The 18,762-nt window shown below is 42.0% G+C and overlaps 3 protein-coding genes across 3 annotated transcripts; all 3 read right to left on the bottom strand.

Moving 5' to 3' along the window:
* Positions 1-358: 358 nt before the first annotated feature.
* On the bottom strand, positions 359-4,404 carry pafah1b3 (platelet-activating factor acetylhydrolase, isoform Ib, gamma subunit). The gene is made up of 5 exons (XM_076737436.1): positions 3,961-4,404; positions 3,390-3,479; positions 3,173-3,289; positions 2,232-2,354; positions 359-1,815 (listed from the first exon to the last, which is right to left on the bottom strand). The coding sequence occupies exons 1-5, from the start codon at positions 4,039-4,041 to the stop codon at positions 1,555-1,557; spliced, it is 672 nt and encodes a 223-aa protein (XP_076593551.1). The 5' UTR covers positions 4,042-4,404; the 3' UTR covers positions 359-1,554.
* Positions 4,405-8,833: 4,429 nt separating this feature from the next.
* Positions 8,834-14,457, bottom strand: tlr21 (toll-like receptor 21). Its single transcript, XM_076738062.1, has 2 exons — positions 14,391-14,457; positions 8,834-13,344 (listed from the first exon to the last, which is right to left on the bottom strand). The coding sequence occupies exon 2, from the start codon at positions 13,207-13,209 to the stop codon at positions 10,264-10,266; it is 2,946 nt and encodes a 981-aa protein (XP_076594177.1). The 5' UTR covers positions 13,210-13,344; positions 14,391-14,457; the 3' UTR covers positions 8,834-10,263.
* A 1,839-nt stretch (positions 14,458-16,296) lies between these two features.
* Positions 16,297-17,252, bottom strand: cnfn (cornifelin). Its single transcript, XM_076736146.1, has 4 exons — positions 17,176-17,252; positions 16,696-16,818; positions 16,478-16,614; positions 16,297-16,386 (listed from the first exon to the last, which is right to left on the bottom strand). The coding sequence occupies exons 2-4, from the start codon at positions 16,814-16,816 to the stop codon at positions 16,297-16,299; spliced, it is 348 nt and encodes a 115-aa protein (XP_076592261.1). The 5' UTR covers positions 16,817-16,818; positions 17,176-17,252.
* Positions 17,253-18,762: the final 1,510 nt, after the last annotated feature.

Here is an 18,762-nt window from a genome sequence, read left to right as displayed (position 1 = left end):
GATCTGGTAAAATTGTATGCGGTATTGTATTTTGTGTGACGACTGTTGGAAGAAATGTGAGTCTTGACGAGCTTGGATGCATTTTGAGGGCAAAGCGAGACTTGTTCACCTTCCTCAAGTTTCAGAAATGCAGCTTTTGGCTACACAAGCATGTCTGGGACCAGTACAAAACCAGTCAAGCAAAAGCAATAAATCTCTTGTGGACCTAATCTGTGTGCTGTTGGTGAACCTGCTGGTTAGTGATCAGTCTTCAGGCAGCAAATGTAGTACTGCATCAGTGGCAATCAATGTCTCTGACTCAGCATCAGCATGCAGATCTGATCAATCAATCAGTCAATCAAGGGACACTGAAACCATCTTGTTTTCGTATTTAATGCATCCTTTCATCACTTACACAATCACCCATCCTGAATCATAATTCAAGTTCTGTGACACAATCCTTTTCCAAGAGGCTCAGAAGCATTTTAGTGTGAAGTAAAGCCTTTTAACATGGTCTGGTGGGCCATTTGCAGATGAGATTAAACTTGATGCACAAGCAACTTCATATATATATATGTATACAAATTCACGACCTACTCAAATACATCTATGTTCGCGACAAAACGCAGCCTCTCACGACCAAACAGGTGAAGCAGTAAGGTACGAGGACAACAACGACACAAGATAAAAAGCAAATAGACAGTGACGGTCAATCAAAAACATTTGGTCATTCAAATGAACATAAAGACATCAGACTTCAGCACAGAGGAAACAAAGCTGTTGCCAATTAAATGCAACTCATTGAACTTAGTGAGAACGAGGAACCAATATGACAAATTCTAGCAGTTTCCTGGTCAGGGGAGTTCTTGTATTTCATATTTTTTACCAGACATATTATCGTGGCACCTGAAGAGCCAAAGCCTTGTGCCCGTTTTTAGTTACAACCTGGCAGACACGTATCTTGTCGTACAAAGTGTCTGTGAAAAGCAGATTCAAAGATAAAATGGGCTCTTATGAGAGCTGGAGCTGCAGGGATGACGTGTGGAGCACATAGTTCTAAATAAAGTTTTTAATGAGGAGAGTTAATTAATGTTTTGACCTACAGCATGTCTTCATTAGAGTAAAATGTTGCTGCTTCTTTTTTAAAGCTTTACTCCTAAGCACTCGTCCCTTCAGGTGTGATTTCTTTGTCCTGACCTCATGGATGTCAAGCGGAGTTCCCCCTATCATATTCATTATATGCATCACGTGGCAGAGAAAAAAAAAAAACTTTGAGAACAAAAGCTAGTGGAACAGATGGTTATCGGGAATTGAGGCAAGACATTGTCTCTCTATAGCACAGCACATTTAATTTCTGACTGTATCATAAAACAAAAGACTTTATGGTCCTGTTATCTGTAACAGTGGTCACCAACCCTGGCCATGAAGAGGACTTAACACAAACAACGTGTGCAGCTCTTAGCCCTTAACAGCTGATTTTGATCCATCATTCAAGGTAATAATAAGCTGAGTGCAATGCTCTCCGGAGACAGGCATGAGGACCACTGCGGTAGTGTAGGTTTGTGCCCTGGTTGCTCAGTTCTCGGCAGGCTTATCTAGCATGGACTTGAGATGGGCGTGTAAGGGTTCACACACAGCCTGGTAGCCCTGAGGGGTCAGGTGAAGGTAATCGTACATGTCCTGATGGGAGATGCTACCATTGGAGTGGACGAAGCCTGGGTCCACATTGAGGAAAGTGGCGTGGGGGAGGGGCGACAAAGCCTCCTCGACCAGCTTGTTCACCTTGGCATTTCGGTCCCGCAGAGGGTTTGGCATTTTACCCCTGGGCAGTATACCCTGGAAAACAGATTCATGAATGCCCCTGTTTAAAAAGGTGGTTTGTAATATTCTTAAGAATAAATTAATCAATGTAAAAACTGTTCGCTATCGAAAGGAATGTTTCCCAAAATGAAAATGAATCAGACATTACCTACTCACCCATGTCAGCTGAAACTCCAGTGAAGTTCGTAGCCCCATCAAACATACAGCAAGTTCATCACAGCCTTTCAAACATAGTGTGAAAAGCAGCTTATTGCCGAACAATTCACACACAATCTAAATCCATAAGTCTGCTGTTCGCCTGAGCTTGAACTGAAAGGGGTGACTTCACTGTGCAGTTTGATGGTTGTATGAACTTCACTTGTCATTTTCAACGGACATGCCGGCGAATGGATCAACACACCTTCATGGAATGCATTGGAAAAAAAACCTACTAGTACAAGCGTCCGGGCGTGGGGCAGCTTGTTCTTGATGACTTGGACAATAGCCATGATGCCTCCACAGATCTGTTCAGCAGTGTGACCATGATTGTTAGTGCCTACACACAGCACCACAACCTACAGCAACAAAAGAGAAAGGAATTCATGACTGAGCACATGTCATTGATAGTTTGGGGTCCATATACTGTACCTGGAATTAGGATTTTATCACAAGTTAAAGGGGTAGTTAGGGTTTTTTGAAGTGGGGTTGTATGAGCTACAACCCTGATCCCAAAAAAAAAGTTAGGAAGCTGTGTGAAAAGTAAATTAAAACACAATGCAATCATTTGCAAACAAACTGTTTACTGAAACTGGGTTTAGGAAGTGTTCCTCAGTCCATGTAGTCAAATCCTTCAGACCATCATGTGTTCACAAAGAGGTGAACCTCGCTCCATCCTCGCTTGTGAACAACTGAGCCTTTCCAGGATGCCCCTTTCACACCCAATCAGGATACTATTACCTGCTTCCAACGAGCCTGTTTACCTGTGGAATGTTCCAAACAGGTTGTTTTGGAATCTTTTGTTGTTCCTGCCCCAACTTGTTTGGAAGGTGATGCTGCATCAAATTCAGAGTAAGCATACACTTACAAAACTAAACGGAGTTATTAAACATTACATTAAACATACTGATTTCTTACGGTTTCCAATTCAGTATATGTCAAAAAAAAAAGGATTAGCCAGTTATCACATTCGGTTGTTCTACATTAGTGCCCCTGGTGCTTCTCTAACTGGGAGAGTGCTGACGAGACAGAGTCAACTGTAGGGAGACTCTGTCTATGGACAATAACTCATACAGCTTTAATCCAAAAAACCCAAACCATTCCTTTCAGCACAATCAGTCCACTGTGCGAATAAACAAGCATGATCATGTTCTCTATTTCTGGCGCTGATTAGGACCTTTGGGCTGATGTTATCCAGTTCGCCATTGCTCAGTCTCCACAGCACATGTTGTGTTGCATCCCCACCCACTCCAAAATTCAGGGCATGGAGAGGGGAGAACAGCTGCCGCCATATCTGCAAAGAAAACCACAAGCGTCCACATGGTGAACCCAAAGTTCACAGAATTTTAAACAACACTAGCTATCAAACAAGAAGCGTGTGATCTGTGTTTTACCCCAAACTGGTGCATGAGCTGAATAACAGAGTCTCCTACAAACAGGACATCAGGTTCTTTGTCTTTGCTGTCAGACACAAAGCGGTTGTGCTAAAAAGACAAAAAGGAAAAGACACATTAAGCATCCCATGAGATGCAGCATCACAGGTTAGTCTTAAAGGTGAGGCACATCAGTTGAACTTCACATGAGACATGCTTCCAAAAAATCTATTTTGTACATTTGCCACTTAGAGATGGGAATCGGAAGATATTAAATAAATAAATATAAGTGCGTATTTAGATGTGTCTGATGAAAAACTAAAAAGAAAAATAATGATAATAAAAGAAAACCCCTGTTCATTTCCTGAAGGATCTCTCAGAACTATGACGATTGTCTAGACAGTTCCATGTCATCAAAATAAATGAAAACCAATTAAGTCGTTATCTGCTTTGCTTTTTACTTTCAATTCACAAAACTAAACATTGGCGCCAATGCAGACTGACAAAACTTAACCATGCACGGCTGTTGTTATGCTGCAGGTACGTAAAATGCCGTAAACAAGGAACATGATAGTGACGTTATTTCACACACCAGAGACATCCATCGGCCATCTCCCTGGGTGTCTTCACAGGCAGTGGGTGTGGCGGCTGGGTTTGGGTCTTCTGCACTCATGACTTGGCTCTATGTTGGGAAAGCAGTCACGCAGCCTTTGTGGTACTTTTAACAACGGAAACACACCAATAAATCAATAGCTAATAGCTATAACTGCTAGCTAAATCTAAGGCGATTGGTAAGAGTAACGTTAGCCACAGTAGCTAGCCTACCGCTGCAACACAAAATACATGTAGTTTAACTGAGAGATACCGGTCACACACTTGTAACACAGATTGCTGTGAACGTGATTGCAAGCTTGCACTGTACTAAAGGGAAAAAGAGAAAGTTTTGTATAACAGCTACATTTAGCGATACTACTATACATAGGTTACCATAAAATCAAAAAATCGTCATCTCCCAGTTCAGTTTCAGGAAGTACATGTTCGCTATACGTGCAAGTACCATTTCTCCCCATTGACAAGAAATTACACGTTTTAATGTACTGTAGTATCATCCAACACTTTACTACTACCGCGTACTTAACTGGTAATTTTAGGACAAATTCTATGAGGAAAATACAAATGAATCATTGTTCAAGTGAAGAAGCGTAAAAAAGATGACACAGTTTTACCTCCTCGTCCGGGTAAGTGGATTCGCCCTGTTCCTTAGTGTTCATGGGAGTTAATGCTGCGCGAAAAAAACACATCCGCGACATGTTGCCGAGCAACGACAGATTTACATGCGGCGGAGAAATGAGAAACGGACAGTTTCGGTAAGCGAAATGTCTTTTTAAGTTTGTCTAAACAGGTTTCTTGACAGATTTAACGTTTGTCTCCCGTGGCAAGTACCAAAAGTCAAACTTAGTTACCACGTTTCGTAGCCGTCACAGCTGAATACTGTAACTTCAAACGCGTGCCATCAAGCTCACCTGGAGGTTGGTGGTGTCATCACCTGTTTGCTAAACATCTAACTGGCCAGCTAACGGTTAGGTTACATGAAGTGGCTGAATCCAAGCGTCCGTGGTCTGGATGCGCAGGGGGCGCAGTGGCATGGATGCTGTCACGCTCAACAGAGGTTGTTTTCATTAATATTGTTGACATTATTCAGGGTGGGTGAGAGAAAGGCTCATATATTACTTGTAAGATATCTTTGGATGCTGTATATTTTGCTTCATTCTCAGATACGGTAGTGTCTCACTTCGAGGGCATTGGTCAGAAATGGTAACCTTCAGGCATGTTGACAGTATGAGTTTATTGATTTACTGAGCAGAGATGCATAGCCCTAAGAAATGGGGGTTTGTGTCTTAAAATCTGCATATTTAAGGTCTTTTTAGATTGGCAAAAAAATTAAAACAAATTTGCTGGACATAATTTCTTCAAAATTACAGCCCTGTTCCCTAAAATGTTGGGATGCTGTGTAAAACATAACATAGTGTCATGATTTGGAAAACAGTGAAACCCCATGTTTAATTGAAAGTATTGCAAAGACAACAATGAAATGTTGAAACTGAGAAATTCCATTGCTTTTGAAAATTATATCCTCATTTAGTCTTTGATGCAACACATTTCAAAAAAGTTGGGACAGTGGCAACAAAAGACTGGAAAAGTTGTGAAATGCTGAAAGGAAACACCTGGTGGAGCATCTCCCAATTAATTAGGTTAACTGGCAACAGGTTAGTCACATGATTGGCTATAAAAAGAGCCTCACAGAGAGGCTTTCTGAAGTAAAGATGGGGAGGAGTGTGTGTCACTCTGCAACAGACCGTGATGTCAAATAGTGCAACACTTTAAGAATAATGTTTCTCAGCATAAAACTGCAAAGAATTGGGACATGTCATTGTCTACATCACATAATGTCATTAAAAGTTTGAGAGAATCTGAAGAAATCTCTGTACACAAGGGACAAGGCTTAAAACCAGTGTTGGATGGCCTTGATTTTTGGACCTCACACAGCAATGCATTTAAACAGACACGACTCTGTGGTGGACATCACTGCATGGGCTCAGAAACACTTCCAAAAACCACTGTCCATCCCTGCATCCACAAATGCAAGCTGAAACTCTATCAAATCAAAAAATTTAGTCCCAACGTTTTTTGAAAGGCGCTGCTGGCATCAAATTCTAAATGAAGATATAATTTTCAAAAACAATGTAATTTCTCAATTTGAACATTAAATGATCTTTGTGCTATTTAGTTAAATTAAGGGTTGCAGTGTTTTGCAAATCATCACATTCTGTTTCTTTGCACGTTTCACACAGTGTCCCAACTTTTTTTTGGAAACAGGGTCTTATTTACATCGGAATTAAACACAATACCTCTGGTTATTTCTAAGTTTCAAACAATGAATTTACAAGATGTCAGTGAGTCAGTTACAACATATTGTGTGGATGTCTGCATTTGAAAAGAGCTGCACTGATATCAGCTTGGCCCATCGTGACAAGTCGGTAAACATGTGTCAGTGGAAAGGTAAGAAACAAGCCCTGATGGTTCAGATGAGTCTAGTTTACAGTCAGAACATCTGCAGAGACTTTGGCTGAGGTTAACCAACAGCTTTTCCATTTTTATATCATGTAAACAATTAAGCTGCATGCAATCACCAGCTAAAGGCTACTCATGCACTTGTGCCAGCACCTGTGCACTTCTGTGAACCACATCATAATCATTCATGTATGAGATTATGTTGCTGACTGAGTGTGCAGTCCCAGTATCAGCGTGTGGTTTCTGTGGCCTTTGTTGCAGAGCACAAGCTCTGTCATGTTTTGTATGCAGCTGTTGCCTTGTGTGACGTGGCTAATTTCGACCGACTGGATCTGTCATCTTACAAGTGAAAACAGAAGAAAATCAACCTTGGAGCAAATAAGTCCAGTAAATGACACGTTTCAGCAAAACAAAACTGAGCTCTGAGTGCATTTTTTTCATTTAGTGATATGTTTTTAAATGACATGCAAATTAATTTCCCTTAAAATTGCACTCGATGTAAAAGGGCATATCTTGCATAAATTTCCAATGTCCATTTATTGTCATTAACCATTTAGAAAAATACATTTGGTATGCGTTTCAGACACGTCACAGTCTGTATGATTGAAGTCTGCAAGATCACAGTCCACATGTCCAGAGGGCTGGAGTTCGGCCACTGTCACTGAAACATTAGTAATTTGCTTCACGCTCTAGTAGAGTTGACATCACTGAGGTGCAACGGCATCCTGCAGAGGCTGTGTAGCTCTCTTATCCCTGTTTCCTGTAGTGTTACACATCACCACCTGCCGTTATCTTTCTACAGAATCAAGTGCAGCATGACCCATGTGTGTGACAGGACTTCGTCAGACAAAGAAAGGATCTTCAGTATTTTCAACAAGCAATTAAAAACAACAGACAGAAGCTGTATCTCAATGAACCGAGTCCCTGCAGCCTCCACATGTTTAAACCATCATAGTAGGACAGATGGGAAACACAGAATAAAGAGACTGAAGAGCTGCAAGGAGAGGAGTTGGATGAAAGGTGGTGGGAAAGAAGCCTCAAAGTCCAAATCACGTCACCATCACTGCCGTTGCCAAATCAGTAAAGACGTGGCTCATTTCCATAACTGCTGTCATGGTGGCTGTCATTGTCCCTCAAAGAGAGATGCACCATTTCCAAGTGTCGTGTCTGCTGCACAGGAGCCCAGTATTATCACAGACAGTCGCCTGACTGGACACCAAGGCCTGTTCAACCATGAAGTGAAATCTATCGACATTGAACGCTTTCTAAGCGAGCAGAGGAAACTGGAAAAAAGTGGACAGCAAGTACAAGAAAAGAGCAATGCTACTTCACGGCCATCTTCAACATCTCCCGCTCCTTCTTCATTCTCCACTCATGATTTGTTGGGTGCTGATACTGATGAGGTTATGCCAGAAGAGAAGAAGATCAGTCAGGAGTCAGATCTTACACCAGGGCAGAGACCACAGCAGCAGCTTGATCTTTCATCTGGAAGTGTTAAAAGCCTCTCCTCATCCAAACACAGCTCTGTCGACGTGGTGATCATCAAGAGCGTTAAGACCAACGCTGTCGTGTCTGAAAAAGGTGGAGAGGCACAGCTGACTCCCGCTGTTGACGGAAAAAATGTGAAGACATGTAAGAAGGAGGGAAAGACGTGCCTGATTTCTACTCTGGAGCTCATCCCAAAAAACCAGGAGTCACCTGTCCTCCAAACACAAGCTCATGGCCTCAGCTCAAGCCCACTCCAGCTCTCCAGTTCACACACCGCTGACAGCTTTGACATACAGCACAGAGGACGAGATCCCGACTGTGTCTCTGAGTCTGTCAGCGCAGTGGCAGCAGGTTTGTGTGACAGTCTGCATTTCCCACTTCTGAGAAGGAGAAGCCTGGTGGCAGAGAGCAGGGAGGTGCTAATGAAAGCTCTACAGGAGAGGCATGGACCCCAGCTTGAGGAGAACCTCCTCAAGGTGCAGCAACGCCTCAGCTTTGGTACCGATTCCTCAAAGGAAGTCCCGGATCAGGAGCGAACCATGGCAGACAAAGATGAGCTCCTGACTACAGGTAGGGACTGATATACCAGGCGGCTCCTGGGATTCGCATAATAGAACTAAAATATGGTCATTTATTAAACATTAGTGTTGTTTTTAAGTGATAACTCAGTGTTATTGTGTGTTTTATCATCTCTGTATGATCACAAAATTCATAAATTGAGATATGGTGGCTCACAGTTGAAATATTTGCATACTCATGTATTCCTGATTTTTTTTTTTTTTAATGAGGGAGAAGAAGTAGGTGTCATTGTAAGGATTTTAATGTGTTATACAATTAATTATACATTTTTTCTGCAAACACCATGTCAGACACACATTAGACAATTTCTCATCTGCTGGCAGACAGACAGACAAACCAACGAGTTGGACCCAAAACATGACCTCCTTGGTGGAAGATGTCACAGTGACTTAAAGGACAGGTTCACAATTTTTCAGCACTCTATAAAAACAATAGTCAGGTGCCCATATGAACGTCGAAGTAGGTTTTTCTCACTGTAATAATTCCTCCTGATCATTCTGGCCAGCTACTGAGGATTTACAATGCATTCACCACTCTTACTCATCCCTTGCTGAATTTGTGCATCTTTATAGTATTATGACTGAAAAATTGTGAAACTGTCCTCTAAAGTGACATTTGACAGCACAACCCCATGAATTCACTTGTTTTAAACTAGTAGTAAGCACTGTACACATGAGTTTCTAGGCAGGTTTTCAGTTGTCTCCTCCTCTCCAGGTGCAGCGTTTCAAGCCGGAGATGCCAATCACCTACATTTTGACACCCAGAAAACCAGAAGAACACAGTCCAGTTCACAGCTACACCACAGCCTGACACAGGTAAGAGGTTTGCTGTGACGCTCTCATACTTAAGTTAATACGGCCCAGCTCTTATCCTGTTATGTTTTTCCATTACCCTGGGATAAAATGTTTTCTGGTTTTCATGTAAAGACTGCCGAATGGTTGACAAGCCCTGTGGAGCCCTCTGTCAGCCTTTTGGATGACATCCTCAGACCTACTTGCACTCCTGTCTTCTGCATGGACTTTGGGCCCTTTGGAGTTACAGCCAGTGATCACTTGTTCGCCTCTTCTCCCACCTCATGCTGGGGAGACAAAGCCTCAGCTTCTCAGCACTGGGAAGACAGGTTCAACAGGCTAAAATGCAAAGAGGCCGTTACATTTGGTTCCTTTGAAAACAGCTTTATGAACCGCACCAGAGCGGCGACAGAGAGCAGCAGTGGGTTTCAGCGCAGTGACAGCAACACCCAGCCCTTCTTTCCTTACCAAGCACAGCGGCCACATTCAGCAAAGCCAGTGCACTTTCCCAAGGAGCAGGACCGATTTGAAACTGACACATACTCTTTTCGTCCCTCCCTTTTTCCCCAAATTCACCATCCTCAGCAGAGGAACAACTTCCAGCCTTTCAGTCACCCTTCAACTTGCCCTCCCCTCAGGCCTCACCATACTGACATGATGCATTACCCGCCATCTTACATGCTTGAAAAAGACCCAGCACCCCCCATCTCTTTTTTGCCGAGCTCTGAGAACTGGTCCTTCCCTCCTATGAGACTGTACTAATGTGCGGTGACATGCCTGTGAACATTTCTTTGACAAACTAAAAAACAATACTATTCATACTATCAAGACTTTTTGTTGACAGTCAGCGAAGACGTGTGTTATGTGCCCATTTTTTATTAAAACACAGGATTAAATGTAGTTGCAATAGCTGTCATCTCAACAATGAACTCTTATTAAATCCAAAATAAAATGGCTAAATCATTTTAAGGTAACAAGTAATAGTTTTCATCTGATGTGTGAGTCTCAAAATGTTCAGTTTCATTGCTTTCAGTTGCACGACCTTCACTTTTGTAATTTTCTTCTGATTCGATTCTGCTCCCTGTTCTTATTGCCCTGCGTAGCTGATTCCAAAACAGGTCCTGGGCCTGCGTGGGGTCAGTGCAGTCTGAGCCAGGCCACTGCAGATAAGTCTTTTTTAACATTACTTTCCTCATACGGTGATAGGACGACAGCTGCCTCTCAGAGATCTGCTCCAGAAACACGAGCAGGAGAACGTCCCGGTGCTCATCAAACAGTCGGTAGCTTGCCAGTTGGATCTCCAGAGAACACCACTCACTTCTTAGAAAGTTTCTGCTCACCACACAAATGGTTTTACGGCTGCCATATACAGCAGAGACAATGTTGTCCACAATATAGCGTCCGAGTTCAAAGTCCCTGTGATGTAGACAAAGTTTGAAAGACGATCCATTTCCCTCCAAGTTGGGCAGCAACTGGTCCATGACCCATTGTTCATCAGAGGAATTATAGGAAATGAATGCATCGTATTTGTAGTTTTCCTCCTCCTCTCTGACTCTGCGCCACTGTTCGCCAAACCAGGCCCAAAACACATAGTAGCCGTACTTCATTCTCCAGTATAGTTTGACATAAAGTAGAGGAGTGACTGTGAACAGAAAGATCACAAGAGCTGTGCTCAAGAACAGGTACTCTCCCAGATCGATATAACAAACTTTGCTATCAAAGTTGTAGAATTTGCGCTTTGCATCGTGTGGGCACATCTGGTTGTAGAGACAGACCACCTGGACATTTGTGTTGTTCATAGTCCAGTTTTTCAGCAAGCTGTTCTGACAGGTACAGCTTAGAGGAACATCACGTATGTCAAGGTAGCGGAGTTTCTGTAAACTTTCCAGTGCATCGACGTCAATGCTCTGCATCACATTGCGGTTGAGCTGCAGTGTGTGTAACTGTGTGAGATTCCCAAAAACCTCTGTTGAGAAGTTTTGAATGCCCATATTTTCTCCACTCAATTTGGTCAGATTTCTTAGATTTTTAAAGACTCCTGGCTCCAGCTGCGTCACCCCGACACAGCAGTAATCCAGTGAGAGGAAACGTAACCCTGTCAGGTCATCAAAGGCATCAGGAGCAAGATAAAAGATGTTATTGTTGGTGAGATACAGAGATTTCAACGAGCGGAGGCCATGGAAGAATCTGTGGGGTAAAACACCAAGGCCATAAGGCTTCTGCCCGTTCAATTTCAGATCACTGAGTTTGCTGAGATTCATAAATGGTGAATCGGAGAAACCTTTAGTGAGGAAGCGAATCTCATTACTTTGTAAATCCAGTGCTGTTAGCGTACCTTGGAATACACGATAGAGGGAGGTGTCAATCGTTTTGAGATTGTTTCCATCTAGATAGAATTTGGACAGACGTTTTAGTCCTTTAAGGCCAGATGGCTGAAACTGAGTGATCTTGTTACCTCCTAAATCCAGTGTAGTCAGTTTCCCAAGATGAAGGAAGGTCCCATTAAAAATGACAGAAATACGATTGTTGCGTAGGTTAAGGGTTTGCAGGTTGAAGAGATCTTTAAAGGTGTTATTGAACAAATCAGTTAAGAGGTTATTGTCCAAACGGAGCGTCTCAAGCCTTTTTAACCCTTCGAGAGCTCTCTGGTGGAGAAAAGCAATTGAGTTTATGTTTAGCTTTAGCGTCTTGATATTTGGTGTATGATTGAATGCAAGAGAGTTGACTAAGAGGATGCGGTTGTAACGATAGCTCAGCTCTTCCAGATGTGGCAAATAAACCCCAGTTTGATTTTTACAGGATTTGAGGAAGGTGAGATGGTTATGCTCTGCACTGAGGCTTTTTATATGTGTCTTTCCCTTGAGGAAGCTAAGACAACTTATACTTTTCAGTTGGTTGCGGGATAGATCCAAAGCCCCTTTGATTTCAGGACAATTGTGCAGAGCGTTGCTTGTTAGATTCTGAATCCCATTACTACCCAGGCGCAAATTTTCAATCACTTTCACCTTTGTCTTTAACAGTTTGCATAGCTCCTTGAGCAGGTTGTCATTTTTTAGACCTGTGCCAGAGAAATCAACGTGACCTGCAGAGACATTGGTGGTGTTCAAAAACTCCACTATCTTGACACTTGTTGAACGCAAACGCAGATAGTTTATGTGGCTTAGATCCACTCCTTGAAAAGCCGTTGTAGGGAGCCATGAATTGTACGACAAATCTAGCACCTGGATGGACTGGAGAAATGAATGTTTGCATCCTAACGTGGACAGATTATTTCTGCATATGTACAAAGTAGTGAGGGATGTGGGTAGCGACGTGTTGGAGTGGAGAGAGGTCAAATTGTTAAAGCAAAGATCCAGCATACTCAGATTTTGTAAATGTGACACAGACTCAGCAATCCCAGAGAAATTGGTCAGAAAGTTTTGTCTCATGATTAAAGTGTCCAGCTTGAGAACAGTGGAGAAAATGCCCTCCGGAAGCTGCTTTAGTTTGTTGTTTGTCAGCAAGAGAAAGGTGAGGTTGTGCAGGTCGCTAAACAGGTAACGGTTGAGCTCTGATATGGAGTTAAAGGACATATTTAGAGACTGAAGTTGGTGCAAGTTTTGGAAAGCAAACTGATCGATTTTGTTCAAGTTATTATGATCTAATCTGAGGTGTTGAAGGTTTGGTAGATGAACAAAGCTGCGGTTGGCGATGTGCCACACAGGATTAATGGAGATGGTGAGATTGATGGCAGATGGCGGCAGGTCATTTATAATCGCCCCCATGTTCTTGTACTTTCGACGGATGCACTTGAAACTTTGTCCATTTGAGTATGGGTCTTCAATGCAGTTTTGAAAGCTGTAACCGCCAACGAGGTGAACAGCACCAAGAACAACTGAAAGTGACAACAGCTGATAAGTCAGACTTGCCATTCTGTCCTGTTGCTGCCGAGAGAAACAGCACTTTAAGTCTCTTTCATCAGTGTCTTCCTTGGTTTGAATATTGCGTTGCAGATGTCTGTCAACAAAGCCTCTGGGATTTTCACCTGTTGACCGTTGTACAGGAATCTGAGAACAGAGAGCAGGACTTATATAATACCACATGTCTGAAGTTACCATTTCACATCTGACCTCTTACTTTTAGCACAACAATCCTGAAACAGAACTGATACCACAATCACGTTATGACCATTCACAGCCTTTATAGGAAGTATAGAAATGGAGGTGGATGTTTTAATTGTAAAGCTCTCCAAAGGTTGTAAATGTACCTGTAAAACACAATAACATTGATATCAGATAAGTTTCAAGTAATATTATTTTTGTGTGTCTTTTATGTATATTTATAAAAGCAAATACTGAAGCACTGTTGGACAGAAATGAGTGCTGTTTCAAATTGTTATCAAATACAGCTGTTTTCAGAAAAATCTCTTTACAGTAAAACTGACACGGAGCCCCAGAATGGCCTTATTTTAAAGATGGTGTGACCAGAGTGAAAACCAACAGGTTTCAGCAGGCTCTTAAAATACTCTCGTCTTAAAGTATCTCATAATCCTCACTTGAGGTGTGTCTGTGTTTGGAGAATCTTGTTAAATTTTAACCCTGTTTTCAGATTACAGGCTTCCTCCTGTGTTATTTTCATATCCCCTTTCTCTCTGGCGTCATGTTCCTCTTCCCGACATTTACTCCACTTTAATCCACATCTGATACTGTTAAAAACATACCATGGAAGGATTGACAGTGTTAGAAAAATGGCAAACAATGAGTTTACTGCTCCAGTAAAGAGCTACAGCCGAATTAAGAACCTCGACATTTTGTGGTAATCCTCATCTGAGTAGTGGTAGCATTAGCACAGACATGCAGACTTTTTAAACAACCCTTGTAGATTTTCTCTCATGAACATTCCCATGAGGTTTTTTTTTAGTCTAAAAACTGGCTGTTGTCCAGGAAACATGACTTGCAAATAACAGTGATTTCCTGTGAGAAGCGGTTCACTAATCTTTCACACAATCTTTCACTCTCTTGCTGATCAGAAAAACACTTGCCAGTAAACTGCTAAATGCGGCTCTACATTTGAAGTTAAAATTACTAACATTATTTTGCCATTGCAGCCTTACCTGTTCAAACGAATGTCGTTCACTTCACCTTGTCCCTTCGGAGAGCTTCTTGTGCCGTGGATATCATAGATGCACACTAAATCCAAAAGAGGAAGATGGGTCCAACCCATCCTTTTCTTTCGATATGCACATGCAGCTAACAGAGCATGAAAAAGCCTAAATCACAGCACGATATATCCAAGAGGTTTTTATTGAAATACTGCTGCTTGAATTGCTGAACGTTAGTTAATGAAACATACATAAAACAGTGTATAGAATAGATGAACACATGATATACATTATTGAATAACATTGTGTGCAAGGAAAGCAGTATTTATTCCAAATAAATAATGCGTGTAAATTCAACACCAGGGGCCCGTTTCACAAAGCAGGTTTAGTGAAAACTCCGAGTTTGTTAAGCCTGAAATGAAGGAAACTCTGAGTTTTCCGTTTCACAAAGGGAGGTAACTCAAACCAGAGAAAGAGGGGTAACTCTAGCCTGTTTCACAGAGAGGGGTAACTTAAGCTCTCGGTCAGTTACCATAGTAACAGACTCTATGAACCTAACCTGGTCGGGACCAGGTTTTTCTCAATGAACCTCGAGTTTCTCTCCGTCTCCGCCCTCTCCGCACACGGTATTTGATTTCCTCATTCATTCGTCAGCAGGCGAGTTTTGGGATAACATAGTTCTGCCGTCTGTTATTTAAAAAAATCAGTCAGTAGGCACTTTTTTTCTCTAACATGTCTTTTTGACAACGATCCCGTGGATGAAGGCGCAGCATTACTGCGCAGGGAATTAAATATTCCTCGGGAGATGGTTATCAGACCGCGCATAGATGTTCTGGCATTTCCAGACAATTATCTTTTTGAACGGTACCGTTTCACGTCACAGTCCATCATCTACATACATAAGCTAATCCGTCTTTACATTTGCAGCATTACCAGCCGGAGTCATGCGCTCACATCCCAGCAGATATTGTGTGTTGCGCTGCGTTTCTTTGCGCAGCATTATGTTGGTGATAAAACAACTGCACAGTCAAACAGCCGCTTAATATTTGCTTTATAATATAACACATGATCAAAATGAGGTACCCCCATTAAATTATGCCGTGTCTTACCTGTTTGAACAATGTTTTTATGTTTCATCTTGAGCTGCTACCAAGTGCACTTCTCCCCCGCGGGATTGCACCTACATGAAATAAATTAACGAGCTACCATTCAAGCAGTTTTCCCCTGTAATATTATTGTGATTGCAAAGGACTACATTTAAACTTACGCATTGACCCAAGCAGCAATGTTCTCCCACGCCGCCTCCCTCTCTTTTGCAGCTGCAGCGGTGTTACACTTTTTTCTAAAAACATGCTCAAATTCGCCGTATGAGCGCATTAAGATTTCGAGTTCCAGTGTGGTAAAAAACGCAGCCCTCCTCTTCCCCGTCGCCATGGTGACTCGTCGAATCGGGGCTCCATTGATGTTGGCTTTTTATAGTCGTGGTGCACGCGCTTAACCCTGAGTTAACCTACTCTGAGTTGACTGAACTAACTCAAATCACCTGTTCGGAAACCGAAAACTCGGAGTTTCCTATCTCAGGCTAGATCAACTCAAGGTTCAGGATTAGACTCGGAGTTTGTTGAACCTCCTTTGTGAAACGGGCCCCAGGTTTTACTAAAAGGGAAAAGTCATTGTTGCTGTTGATGATGACGATAAGTATATGTATTTAGTTGATACAGTCTGTAATATGCTGGAATAGTTTAGTATAAAAACATGAAACAAAAGGACAGTTGAGTGATTATTACTCTGTCATTCTTACATTGTTAACCTTGTTCCACATCCTCTGGCAATGCCATACCTAATTATAATTGAAACGTAAATTTCCACATATTCTCTTTCTTTGTAATTTGAAAATGAGATTCGACGGTCCTTCTTTTTATCCTCTCATCCTCTGCTCCCGCGCCATCTGACACAGTCCACACAGAGGCAGGCAGGCCATAACTAGCCAGTCATCACACACCGAGCCCTGGGAGGAAGCACAGGCACGACAAGCGTCATTTTCCCCATCAAAAATGAAATAAAATAACAGACTGTTGATGATAATTTGGCACACTTACAGAAATGTTGTATCTGTTGCGGATACTCGTCCGTAGAGCAATCATCGCGCCGGGAAGGCAGGGGACGCAGCAGCTTTCCCCGCTGTCCTGAGCCACCTTACAGGCCAGGATACAAGGGACGAACGATGCGCAGAGACCTGCAGGTGACACACGTATTGTCATATTTCACTGTAGTGGCGAAGTTCTGCTTGCTTCCCCAAACACACGTAAGCACTTACAGATGCCGCAGTCTTCACAGCAGTCGCACAGATTTGAACTCCATTCTGACAATCCGGACCCATTGTACTGTGTGATGATGACCTGAGGCTGCGAGTCGATCACATTTGGCTGGTACTCCATTGCTGCAAGTCGAAGAAAAAGAACATGAGGAGGAAGAGAATGTAAAACAGAGCATATTGGCCAACTGTCATGATTTAGCATAATAGTCATGTAGTTGTACTACGTCATGATATTAAAAAAAAGATTACAGTTCACTTCACGTCCTCTGCTGTCGATGCTTCTGCAGGTTTTCATTCCAACCAAACGTAAGTTTAAGCGTCTTTTACAAATCGTGCACCAGAAACCAACCAGAGAGGAAGGCAGGAAGGCATTAAATCGGTAGAATTAGTTGGTGTAATAAAATGGAATGAAGACCTGAAGACTCTTTCATTTCTTAAGACTGGACAGCCTCAGTTTTGAGAAAATTTTTCATATCTCACCTGGTCTCACCTTCTGAGGTTAGTGTATGGCTCCTGAAAAGGTTGTCTGACGTTGTAGTAGGTCGCAGGATCGATCCACAAACAGGAGGGCAAAGGCATGGCCACAGTTCTTATACTCAGCGTGGCATCAGTCGCACACTGAAGCCCAGTTTCTATGCTGATATGACCTGGCAAACAGTGGCCATGTGGGCAGGTGCAGAGACAATGCCCAAATGTTTAGTTTTTGGGCGTATTGTACCTTTTCAACAAGGTGCGGCAAACATGACGAGGTCTTTATCGGCACACGGTAATTGAAGAACAAAGTAGACATATTGTGCATATTTGTGTTTCACCAATTTATAGACTAGGTTTTACCTTTAAAGGCAGGTGTGGTGTGTGTACACACTGTGGGCCCAACACTTTGAATGGGAAAACTTGTGTAAAAAAAACATGAGCCTTGGTCCTCAAGTACAGATCTGAGCTAATGTCAAAAGGGGTTTGTACTCTTGTGCTGCAACGCAGCTATTGACACTGAATCTGTATGAATGCAGAGTACGCAGGTGAACAGTCTCAACACGTGCATGCTGGAGTTATGTAATGTGGGAAAAGACATCCAATGCAAATAGCACTAAAATAAACTGATAAACACGAGTGAATCAAATTTAACAGACTGAAAATAGTATGAAACACAAGAAAGATGTAATGCAATAAATGTATCATAGTGTAAGATAAAAACATCAAGAGGTGATTCACCTGATTTGGCCCAAGACTGTGGTATCAACAAAGACTGCTTTAAATGGACATATTACAGACGTGAATGGAAAGAACCACATCAATATTCAGCCTTTAAAGTACGAAACCTGGTCACATGTACACTCAAAACACCAGTTAATATTTTTACAATAGGTCAAAGATCACCTTCCAATTCGCTAACCTACTCTGTCGCAAGGGGAACATTACAACCTTTACATGTACTGAGTTTTTGTAAAGTTTGCAGAAAACAAAACTACATATTTAAAGAAAAAATGTTGACTTTGCAATTATTAGTTTTATTTCTGCACAGACAGACGGGGAGTCTGTGAGAACCCAAACGAAGAGGAAGTGAGGCCGATATTAGCAAAACACAAAGGTTAACCTTATTATGTAGGGTGGATAAATGGTATACCCAGGCAAGATTTATCCTTAGTTAAATGGGTTCTTTTTGGTAATATAATATACAGTATGTGATATATAAGATCATTATTTACAGTTTCAGATAACAGCACTGTTGTCCTCAGCCGTGACTCATGCGCTGCTTCTGTAATTTCACACATTTCTTAGAGGACAGCTGCACTTAACCTCTCACGTGACCACACGTTTGTGGTCCTCGAACATTTTTTAATTGTTTTTAACGTTTGTCTCAAATTGATCAAAATGAATCAGGGCTTTGTTGAAATCTGCAAAACTCTATGACACCCCCCCAAAAAACAGATGCGCAACACCTTTTTCACACATGAATAAGTCAGGAATTAAATTTGATTTTAACAGTTGACTGAAACAGAATTTTATGTGTCCTTATGTCATTATGGCAGCTGATTAGACGGTGAAAGTTCCACAGATATCATGTAA

Source organism: Chaetodon auriga, chromosome 8, assembly GCF_051107435.1.
Source record: "Chaetodon auriga isolate fChaAug3 chromosome 8, fChaAug3.hap1, whole genome shotgun sequence".
Taxonomy (NCBI): Eukaryota; Metazoa; Chordata; class Actinopteri; order Chaetodontiformes; family Chaetodontidae; genus Chaetodon; species Chaetodon auriga.
Note: the sequence above shows the minus strand (reverse complement) of the source record. Positions and strands in the feature narration are given on the sequence as shown.